This window comes from Gadus chalcogrammus, chromosome 4, assembly GCF_026213295.1.
Source record: "Gadus chalcogrammus isolate NIFS_2021 chromosome 4, NIFS_Gcha_1.0, whole genome shotgun sequence".
NCBI classification, from domain to species: domain Eukaryota; kingdom Metazoa; phylum Chordata; class Actinopteri; order Gadiformes; family Gadidae; genus Gadus; species Gadus chalcogrammus.
In genome coordinates, this window is record NC_079415.1 from 23,464,104 (window position 1) to 23,476,116 (window position 12,013).

General features: G+C 45.5%; 1 protein-coding gene across 2 annotated transcripts in view; it reads right to left on the bottom strand.

Annotated features, from left to right (window-relative positions):
• Positions 1–5,022: 5,022 nt before the first annotated feature.
• Positions 5,023–12,013, bottom strand: part of LOC130381208 (copper-transporting ATPase 2-like) — a 104,686-nt gene continuing 97,695 nt past the window's right edge. For both annotated transcript variants that reach the window (XM_056588680.1, XM_056588679.1), the window contains one exon: positions 5,023–6,188. In XM_056588680.1, coding sequence (XP_056444655.1) covers positions 5,957–6,188 — 232 coding nt within the window. In that variant the 3' untranslated portion in view covers positions 5,023–5,956. The remainder of the gene's footprint in view (positions 6,189–12,013) is intronic.

A 12,013-nucleotide genomic window follows, 5' to 3' on the forward strand; every position in this document is an offset into this window, starting at 1 on the left:
AATTTAACATATTTGGAAAAGATTTTTCAATTACGTTGTAGTATATTGATTTTTTACTTCTGTTTTCACAGGTTTGCGTGGCTGCCGTCAAACGCCTCAGGAAGAGAGGATGAGGATTGGAGGTCGCCATCGATTTGTTGCGATTGATGAAAGCAAATTTGCTCACAAACGAAAGGTACAGTAGATAGTGTGTTTGTTCACAACCCACCCCATCCTACTTTCCTTTTCCATTTTGGTGCAAAAGATTACCATCCTAAATTAAATCACATGGGACGATACTTTCGATACAATGGACCCTAGTTTGGTAGATCAAGGCGCGCCGAGATGGGAGTGGCGGCGCAGGAGGGGGAAGTGTCACATATTAAGTAGGTTTCCACAGCTTCAGTTCAGGCCCGTTCTAATGGAATAAATAATCACAACAACCACTATTCAATGCAACGATCTTAATCAGCATACATTATATCTATATTGATTGTCCCGTCACATCTGATGTCAGATCAAATTGCAATGTTTTGCATTAGTATTTCTTAAAGGAGCATGAGGGTTACATAACCACATAGTCAAAACAACAAAGAACATTATGTCACATTGTATTTGTTTTGTTTTTTTGTTTGTAGTATCATCGTGGCCGTTGCGGCAACACTTGGAGGCGTTCTCACACCTGGGTCTTTGGGATGTTGGAAGTGGAGGAGGAATCTAGGACACCCATCCTGAAACTAGTGAGGAACCGCCGCGGGACAACCCTCTTGCGCCAAATCCGAAGGCATGTCAGGAGGAATGCCAAAATTGTCTCTGATGAGTGGCGCGCTTACAAGGACCGCCTTGCCCAGTATGGGTACAAACAATTTAGTGTTTGCCATAAGCAGAATTTTGTGAACCCACAAACTGGAGCCCATACCCAGCACATAGAGCGGGCATGGCAGACATACAAACAACAAATATGGCGCCTGAGAGGTAATAGAACAAAAGAATCACTCAAAATACACCTACAGATGATTGAGTGGTATTACTGGCTGGCGATTCGACATCACAGTGGCGTTTTGGGTCGACTGGTGCATGACATAAAGAAGGCACAAAAGTAATCACTTTTGAAAGTCAGTCATGACAGACATGTTTCTTCCATTTTATTTTTATTTTTCATAAATAGTTACTGTCTGTTCTTTATTGAATGTCATTATGCATGAGCATGCATGTTATGAATATTATGGTATTGTTTAGTTCCTGAGTGGGTGGGTGTTGGGCAGAAGAGGTCCTGTTTCTAAGCACATTATAACGTGTATGATGTTGTGACAACCAGTTCATATGTTTGAGAAAATAAAATTGTCAATGTTAATGATAATGATAATAAAAACATTGTCATAATGATGTCATAACAGTCAGTTTATCCTTCATGATATGTTAATGACAGATCAAAATGCTACCACTTTACTTTAGGTCAAAGAATTTCTTCATTACATTGTCATAATGATGTCATGACAGTCAGTTTATCCTTCATGATATGTTAATGACAGATAAAAATGCTACCACTTTACTTTAGGTCAAAGAATTTCTTCATTACATTGTCATAATGATGTCATGACAGTCAGTTTATCCTTCATGATATGTTAATGACAGATCAAAATGCTACCACTTTACTTTAGGTCAAAGAATTTTGTCATTACATTGTCATAATGATGTCATGACAGTCAGTTTATCCTTCATGATATGTTAATGTCAGATCAAAATGCTACCACTTTACTTTAGGTCAAAGAATTTTGTCATTACATTGTCATAATGATGTCATGACAGTCAGTTTTTGGTATTCTGTCAAACATCAATGACCAAGTGCTAGAATTGGTCTTTAACCTTGCACAGCTAATTATAATTATCATTGTCAACTTGCCATAAACACAAAAGATGCATATTTCGTTAATGTCAGGTTGTCGTGACAGAGACATTTTCTAGTAATGTCACTTTGAATAATGTCACGTTGTCATAATAAGGACATCTCAAACAAATTTAATGTCAAGTTGTCATGACAAAGACATTTTCTAGTAATGTCACTTTGAATAATGTCACGTTGTCATAATAAGGACATCGCAAACAAATTAATGTCAAGTTGTCATGACAAAGACAAATTCTGGTTATGTCACCTTGATTAATGTCAAGTTGTCATAATGAAGACAACCAAAAAATGTCAACTTGTCATTACCAAATCGAATGACACTTAATGACAACAGTCATAAACGTTTAATGACATTGACATAATGTTTATGACATTTTTATGACTGTGTCATGTCACTCTTATGACAAAGTCATGTCACTCTTATGACGGTACCTTCAAGTAAAGTGTTACCAAATAATCTAGACTCCGTCTTCGCAGCTTCAAAAGCTCTTGCAGTTGACAATGCTTTGTCTAAAACCAGTCCATCCTCCTGTATCAGTTTGTCACGCAGCCTCTTCATCGCACATTTCTCCACAATCTGATCCCTGATCATGTCATTCTCCAGTGTGCCGAAGTCGCACGATTTCGCTAGTTCCCGCAGTCCATTCACAAAAGCATCAACCGACTCGTCGGGAAACTGAGCTCTTTGTCTAAACTTGTGTCTTTCCAAAACCACATTTCTCCGTGGCGTAAAGTATACATCCAGGGCAGCAACAGCCTGCGCATGCGTACCTTTGTCTACGGGTAGATTAGCGAAAATCCTCTGGGTCGGCGCACCAATGCAATGCAGAAACGTGGCTCTTCTGACCGCGTCCTGTGCACTGACAGTCCCACTCGCAACTTCGAAGAAATTGTACGAGTCCTTCCATAACGTGTATTCCGTATACAAGTCCGATGCTCCCAGGTTCAATGGGACTGGCGGGGCTAGTTGAGCGTGGAAAGCAGGCGCCGGCGGCACTGGTGCAGCAGCAGCCTGTTGTCCCTCCTGCGACATGGTGGTCACTCGTGGTTCAGTCTGCGTTTCCCCGGCGTATTAGACGTGAAATCCGTGTCGTCTTGTTGCCTTCGACTTCATAGCAAACTATCCCATCCTCGTCGCCAAATGTTGTGTTGTCCATTAATGATCAGTCAGGTTCTTATTAACTCGATTTATTAACACATTATAATCACCATGTCCCTGCTCTCAGTCTAGCGTGTCTATCTGTCTCCCCGCATCCCGCGATCTCTCCCCGCATCTCGCGATATCTCCAGTAGCTAAGATACTATACTACAACCAGTAACTCATCAGTAGTTACTGAGTAACTCACTTAGGGGCCTGTTAGGGCCCCCTAGTTGTTCATCATTCGTTACTCAGTAACGAATACAGTAGTCCCCTAGTCTGTTTACCAGTAACTCCTCAGTAGTTACTGAGTAACTCACTTAGGGCCCTAACAGGGCCCTGTTAGGGCCCCCTGGTCGTTCATCATTCGTTACTCATTCGTTCCTCAGTAACTACCCACGTTTTTGCGTACCTTATTGTAAAGTGTTACCAAATACGGTAGCCTACATGGACAGAATTGAAGATTGCATTATGTATTCAATTTCTAATGATGTTGATGTGGAGAAAATCCATGGGCAACACAAATAATGTCTTAATCATTCTTGTACCTTCTGCAGTTCGTCTGGCAGCACTTAGTGGCCACTGCCTGGCTGACAGAACTCTCTCTCTCTCTGTCTCCCTCTCTCACTTTCACTCTCTCTCACTCTCACTCGACTCTCTCAAAGTCTAAATATCTTATCTTTGAAATTGGTAGGAGTAACAGTGATAAAAGCTCTCATACTAAAATAAATATGTGTGTTTTTATGATATACACCTATCTTTAAATGCAGCAAAGTCTGTTTCTCTCGATATCCCATAATTCAACATCCTGAGGCCTCCTAAGTTGAAGTACAGAGTATATAGTGCAGAACTCGCTCTGGTCCAAAGACCACTGATCATACTAGCCAGTGAACAAAAAGTAAAATCCAGTAAAATTCATTGTTTTATCGTCTGTCTCTGCAAGACACATTGTGAAGGAAGTCATACAAATGTTCTTTAAGATGACCAGACTCTGAATGCTAACACGAATATTCGTTTTTGTTAAGAATATATATTTGTACATGTTAACCCGTCAGATAGATTTTCACCCCATGAAAGGTCTCATTTAAAAAATATATATGTATCTGTAAATAATACTGCTAGGCTCCCTTATCGTTTTGATTTCACTGTGAAATTTGGTAGAGCGTAACTGTAAAAAAAATATGAATCATCATATTGCCAGTTTTCTCCCATTCTACTCCCTTCAAACACCAAAAGTACATCAAAAGCACCAAGAGCGATCAAAACACAGTACGTTGACGTCCACGTATCTGCAAAAGTTGACATTACATATATTTTGGTTCAGAAACGTAGAGATACAGCGTATTCACGCTTTGCAAAAACGTACAAACGAGGCACATTACCTTTGGCGTTCATATCTGTTTCTGTGCCTTTTGAGCCTGTGGCGTCATCCGAGCAGTAAGCCTGGGAGTCAGGGCCGCTTCATGATCCAGGGGTCAGTCCCCGCTCTCGTAGGGCTCAAGACCTTCCTGAACAACCCCAACCCCCTTCCAGACCCCTAGGTGGTCGATAGGGTTTACATGTGGTCCATAGTGTTTTAAATATGGTCGATAGTGTTTGCATGTGGACTGTGGTCGATAGTGTTTAAATGTGATCGTTAGTGTTTAATTATGGTCGATAGTGTTTATGTTAGATAGTCGATAGTGTTTAATATGGTCGATAGTGTTTAAATGTTCTTTTCCCTCTCTCCACCTCATCCCTCACTCTCCACCTCAAGCTGGTGTGTGGTGAGCGTTCTGGCGCCGATTGGCTGCCGTGCATCACCCAAATGGGTGCTACATACTGGTGGTGGTTAGTGAGGTCCCCCCCCCCCCCCCCTTCACTGTAGGCGTCTTTGAGTGTCTAGAAAAGCGCTAAATAAATTCAATGAATTATTAATGAAAATGAATTATAGGCGGCTCGCCTCTCAAGGACGGTGAGGCATGGCCAAACTAACGGTTCATACGTTGGTCATAAAGTTGAAACAAGACTTAAATCAATAATAATTCATTCATCTTTTATTTTATGCAAGACTAGTTGTCCCAAACCAGTTGGTCTGGCGGCACATCTCAACTCAGAGAAAAGCTTGTCAACGAGGGTTCAACAAATAATCTCCAGGTTCTGTTCAAAGAGCATTGAAATGCAGAGTGAGAAAGTGATGTGTTCCAGAAGAGAGAATAACAAGTAATGTGTACCAGAAGAGAGTATAAAAAGTAATGTGTTCTAGAAGAAAGAAGAAAAAGTAATGTGGGCCAGAAGAGAGAATAAAAAGTTTCCATCATAAGTTTTCAGATTTGTCAATGGAATTTAGCCACATTTGGTTTGGTTTAGTGTATAGAATTTAGTGGAATCTTGCGGAACAGACTTGCATGCATTCTTAAATGCATCCGTATTTCGGAGGTGTCGTTTTTGAGGATGATTTCCCTGTTCGAAAAATAAAACTAGGCTACCACTACTTCGGGAAAGTTGGTATATTCACCTCCCGCAGTGCGAGTCAACATTGGCTTGGAGCGCCGACTGCTATCGAGATGGTTGATCAAAACATATAACACGTATGATAATTAGAGGTCTATGAATGAAGTTCACCACTATGGATGCAATCAGAGGACTGGGTGTTGAGTATCGTGAATAGGCTGTAACCTCCACCATGTCCTTGAACATGTACAGTAATCATAGTGATAATGATTGATAAAATAAAAAAAAAGATTCATTTGCAGTCTAGAGCCGTTAATGTCGCTTTCTTAAAATTAATGTTGCACCTTACACAACACAGGCCAAGACAGGCCCCCGCGGTCAATAGTTTGAGGGGTGAGGGGTCTGAGTTTTCAGTGGGTTGTAATCCCCACCGCTGTTTATAAATTCGACACACTGGACCTTTAATCAACAACAACAACTACCAAATCGACCAATCCCTCTCAGACACATTCCCCTCTTCCTAAATGACTCGGCGTTCCAAGAGGGAAGACCGAGTCCCTCGTTGCTCCAGGGACCTCGGGGCGGCCGGCCGGCCCGTCGGGGTCCAGCGAGGCGGGGCCCGGGCGCCGGCGGTCCTCCTGGCCCGGGTTGGCACTGATCTGGGAGGACTGCAGGCTCAGCATGTGACCCCTGGCCCGGGACTGGTACAGCTCTGTGGATGTCTTCTTGTAGCTGGCCTCGGGGAGATGGGCAGAAGGGAGAACACGGTACTTCAAACCAGGGTATAACGCCCTCGTTTGGTTAAAGGTCCCATGACATGAAAATCTCACTTTATGAGGTTTTCTAACATAAATATGAGTTCCCCTAGCCTGCCTATGGTCCCTCAGTGGCTAAAACTTGCGTTTGGTGTAAAACGAGCACTAGCTGTTCTGCTCGCCTTTGAAAAAACGGAGGCTCAAGCGCACTGATTTGGAATGTCTTTATTTATGTCGTCATAAAGCATCTAAGCTCCTCCCCTTACTCTGCCTGGCCCGCCCAGAGACGTTGGCCCGCCAATGAGACACGACCGTGCGAGCGCCAAATGTGTGTGTGTGAATACACACACTGTAACGCAAGTGTTTCTTGTCGGTTCTTTGACACAACGTATTTCCACAATGAGACTGTAGTGGGGGTTATCTGAGCCATGGTTGAGAAGGAATTGGGGGAAAGGAACTTTGGCTTTGACTCGCTGAGGTACATGAACTGCGACATGCCGCCAGTTGCCGTGAGGCACCATCGCCCGTCAGCGGGCAGCCGGCAGCAGGCAGCGCGCGGTTCAGTCTACTTCAGATTGATGTGAAAGTTGAAGAACCAGAGACGTCGCAGAACCCGACAAAGTCGTTTGTGATTCATAATATCGTCTGGAGGCACACACAGCTTTTGGCCGTGATAATATGTATTATATGATATAGATATGTATGTATTATATGATATTATTTAGATACAGAGCTCCAGAAATGTTATACACTTCCTTGTTATTTGGATAACCGTTCTGCTTTTGGTGTTATGGCGTATAACACGTCGGACTCTCGTCTCTGGTATTTCTACAACGAGACTCGTAGTGGGGGTTATCTCAGCCAAGGTTGAGAATGAATTGGGGGCAAGGAACTTTGGCTTTGACTCCCTCAAGAACATGAACCACGACATGGAGGAGAAAGGGATTGTTGGCGGCGAATGTCTCCGCTTGAGCCCCGCTGAGGGATGTGATGAAAATCTACATGTTGTTACGTTTTTGGTCTATCTATGAACTTAAGTTTTGTTACTATTTTGTGTGATGCATATATTGCCTGCCTTCTACTCTCCTAGTGGGTCATCTGAAGTGTGAACCTTCGATTGCCTGCCTGTTCTTATGATTTCGTGTGTTGTAAATCATCTTCCATGCAATCCTTTGATGTATGGGCCTGTTCCTCGACCCCCTGGCTAGCGTCAACGAAGCCAGAGGGTTACATGGCACGGCCGCCACCCCCTCCAATGGCATCCAGGGGAGCTTCAATTGTAAAGATTACCATCTGGTAAACCAAGGCTTTTGGTTTATTGGGGGACACACCCCCTCCAGAACCCAACCCAAGTGAATAAGAACTCACGACTCTGAACAATCGGTGGACTTCTCCCGAGCGTACCTTTAGAGTATGAAGTAAGACGCAACGAGAAGCTACCATCTGAGGCCTAAGATTATTGTAATGTTTGCCTGTTTTATTGTTTGTTGATGCATGTTGTGATGTATCTTTGTTCGTACTTTTATTACAAATATATATGACCACCAAATGTCTACAGTATTGTGTGCTTTTTGCATCTAAATAACTCATCTGTCTTAGACGCAAACTCTGATAGAGAAATTGCCACGACAATTTGGGGGCTCGTCCGGGATACCTAACCTGAAGATCTGCCAAGTCAGGTCTGAGGATTCGGTCTCAGTCCCAAAGCTCTACCTCGCCTCCAGGTGACTGTAACCAGACTAATGGGGTCGAGGAAAGGGTGTCTGTGGGGGATGAAGTAGGGGTTCTTCAGTACGGTATCCAAAGGAAAAATAATTCGAGCAGGTGAGATCACAATACTGTTTAAAGCTTCAAAATGAAATCCGTTACAGGAACGGTATATAGATGTTTCGGTAAACGTAAACTTATGTCTGAACGATAGGCCTTGTTCAAGGAAACTCTGTTATAGGAACATACGGTAAAGCTCCGGTTCCGTCAATATATATATGATTATATATGTAACAGAAAGGGCAGCTCGGGTCTGTCGGGGACGGTAAAGGGAAACCCGTTGAAACGCGGTTGGTGTCATATATATATATATAAATAATAATAATAATAGGCATTCATTAATAAATATATGTATATGTGTGTAGTAACAAGGAGGTTACGGGGATATAGTTCAAAAAAGCATATAAATTGTTACTCCTCAACACATACACTTGCAAACACTGACTTTTACGTGCTATGTCCCTGTTATGTGTTGTATGTAAATGTGACGTGCGATGTGCCTTGTCCCTGTTACATGTTACATGTGCTGCAGAACAGGAACCTGCTGGAAATCAGATATTTTACTGAGACAGGCCCGTTTTATATTGTAACTTTGTTACTTCTAATACTTTCCTGTATAATAAATAAAAAGAAAGAAAGAAAGATATGAGATAATTCGTTAAATAATAACTAATAGTGTGGAGACAATGTTGACAGTCTCTATGGTTACTGCTACTGCGTGCTGACGTCACGGGGAGGCACAGCATGCTGGGGCGCGTTGGTCGTTGTTGGTGGTTGGAACTGGGCTAATAAAGCTAGTGGGTGTAACACCGTTCGCTGTCTACACTATCATCATTCATGCACATCTACATGGTGTCAGAAGTGAGCCGAATCTAATTTAAGATGGCACAAGGACTCCGCCGGATTGACCCGCTCGTCTTTAATGAGGATATCGCTCACAACTGGGAGAAGTTCAAGCGGGAATGGCATGTCTATAGCAACGCCGGGCTGGCGACGGCTAGTACGAAAGTGCAAGCCTACACGTTTCTCAACCTCGCCGGTCCGGAGGCATTGGATAACTCGACACATTTGATTTTGCGGCCGACGAGGATCGCGAGGACCCTGCCGTGCTGGTAAAGAAATTTGAGGAATTATGCCTGCCGGTAAAGAACGTGATTATGGACAGACAGGCATTCAACACAACTGACCAGAAACGGCATGAGTCAATCCAGTCATATGTTACCGCGTTGAAGGTCATGGCCAAGAAATGTGACTTCGGGACACTGCATGATGAACTGATTAGAGATCGTTTGGTCTGTGGTATTCACAATGACTCTGTCCGTGCACAGCTTTTAAAGGAGAAGAAACTGATGCTTAATTCGGCCGTTGAGATCTGCATGCTACACGAACGATCTGAGAAGGGCAACAGAGACTTAAAAAAGGAAGCAGAGGTGTGCACAGTGCAATTCGACCCATGCACAAACTGTGGTGGCCAACACGCACCAGACCGGAACAAATGTCCAGCGCTCAACAAGCGCTGCAACACGTGTGGAAGAATGAACCATTTTTCTAGATGCTGCAGATCAGGCAAACCGTTTGCCCCCAACAGGCCAGGGCAGGCTCCGCCCCCCGCTGCACGCAGAGGCAGATATACACACGTGAGTGAACTTGACACGCAGCCACTGCAAGGGCCAACTGATGTGTTTCACTCTGAGACTGTGGAAATGTTTTACTGTGAGAGCATAGACAAGCCAGAGGATGTGTGTGGACAAGATGAAAGGTTTGCTGAGCTGTCTGCATGCAACACTGGCAGACAGCTGACTGTGCAAATTGACACTGGGGCCAAATGCAACGTCATATCCAGGGCTCTTCTACAGTACATTGATCCTACTGCTCACGTCAATCTCAACAAAAGAGCAAATCTTGTAGCGTACGTAGGTCATATAATCCAGACTCTTGGTGCGACATGGTTTTTAGTTGTGGTTTGCTACGTTTCCAATTTGTGGACAGAAACGTCAAACCACTGCTGGGTCTCAGAGACAGTGTCAGGCTCGGCTATGTGATTTTTGGACCAGAGGTGCATGCCGTCGTCCAGCAGGAGGCGCCAGGGCTGACGGAGTACAAGGACCTGTTCGACACCAGCGCCATTGGCAAGCTGCCGGTGGTGTATCACATGCGCCTGGGACCCGACTCGGAGTCATCACACCAGTTCAGGAGCCCACTGAATGGGTTTGAGCCATGGTGGCTGCGAGCAAACGAGATGGGAGCATTAGACTGTGCATCGACCCCGTCAACCTCAACCAAGCCCTCCTCAGACCCCACCACCCACTGAAAACTGTGGAAGAGGTGATCGCTGACATGCCTGATGCCAAGCTGTTCAGCATTCTGGATGCTAAGTGTGGTTTCTGGCAGGTGCCGCTCAGCAAAGAATCCTCGAAACTCACCACCTTCATGACTCCTGTGGGCCGTTATGCCTTCCTGCGGATGCCCTATGGCATCACCACGGGGAGTGAAGTATTCCAGCGGTGCATGGAGCAGCTTTTCGAAGGACTGCCGTGTGCAATTGTGATAGATGACATTTTAGTGTGGGGCCGTTCGAGAGAGGAGCATGATCTCCGTCTCCGCCAAGTCATGGACAGGATACGGGCTGTCAATCTCAGACTGAACCCTGAGAAGTGCCGTTTCAGGGTCACTGAGGTTGCTTATGTCGGTCACCTGCTCACCGACCAGGGTGTGAAACCCGACCCTGCCAAGACCACTGCCGTCCGCCTGATTCCCCCGCCTGAGGAAAAGAACGGTCTCCTAAGGTTCCTAGCTATGACCAACTACTTGGCCAAATTTGTACCAGACTACAGCGAGGCCACGGCGCCCCTGCGCGAGCTGTTGCGCCAGGATGTAGACTGGTGCTGGCTGGAGCTCCACACAGCGGCGTTCACAAAGCTCAAGGAACGGCAGACCGGTGGCTTTCGCTTCCAGGGCCCTCACAGAGACTGAGTCACGCTATGCTCAGATTGAGAAAGAGCTCCTGGCCCTTGTCTATGCTTGCACAAAATTCCATCACTACATATATGGACGGGCTGTGACTGTTGAGACTGACCATCAGCCGCTCATTACCATACTAAAAAAGCCACTTCACACAGCCTCTGCGCGCCTACAAAGGATGATGCTCCGCCTGCAGAGTTACAACCTCGACGTCATCTACAAGAGGGGCAGGGAGCTCTACGTCACTGATGCTCTCTCCCGTGCACATCTTCCCTCCACTGACCAAGCTGAGGAAATGGAGGAGTACGAGGTTATGGTGGTGGACGTCCTCTCCTCACACAGGGTTGAGGAACTGAAGCGCGAGACGTTGGCTGATCCTCTCTGCCGGCGTCTCGCTGAGGTCGTTTCTGCAGGCTGGCCCGATGCATTTAAGGAGGTGCCACGTGACCTGCGACCGTTCTACGCCATGAGAGAGGAACTCACGAGTGACAGTGGTTTGCTCCTCCGTGGACGGCGGTTCATCATTCCACACTCCCTCCAGCATTACTACATGCAACAGCTGCACCAGGGCCACCCTGGTCTCGAGGCCACGAAGCGCAGGGCCAGGGAGACAATGTTCTGGCCGACCATCTACACTGACATTAAAGGGAAGTTTCCAGGTGTACCCCCTGCAATGCTCTCAAGCCACACCAGCCTAAGGAGCCCCTTCAACTGCATGACATCCCTGACCTACCCTGGTCCCTCACCGCAGCAGATGTTTTTGAGTGGGAGGGGAAGGAGCATCTTGTGCTTGTGGACTCCTACTCTGGCTGGTTCGAGATAGATGTCATGTCACCAGCAGTCCACTGTACCCTCAGTCCAATGGGCTTGCTGAGAGGGCTGTGCGCTCGGCAAAGCACCTGTTGGAGAAATGTGCACGAGATAATGTGTGATAATGTGCACGAGATAGAACGCCGCTCTCCTCAGCCTTCGCAACATGCCCAGGGACGGGTTGCCGTCGCCAGCTCAATGCCTTCTCTCTCGGCGCACCAGGGCTTTCATTCCCATGACCAAAGCCATGTACTCACCCGAAGT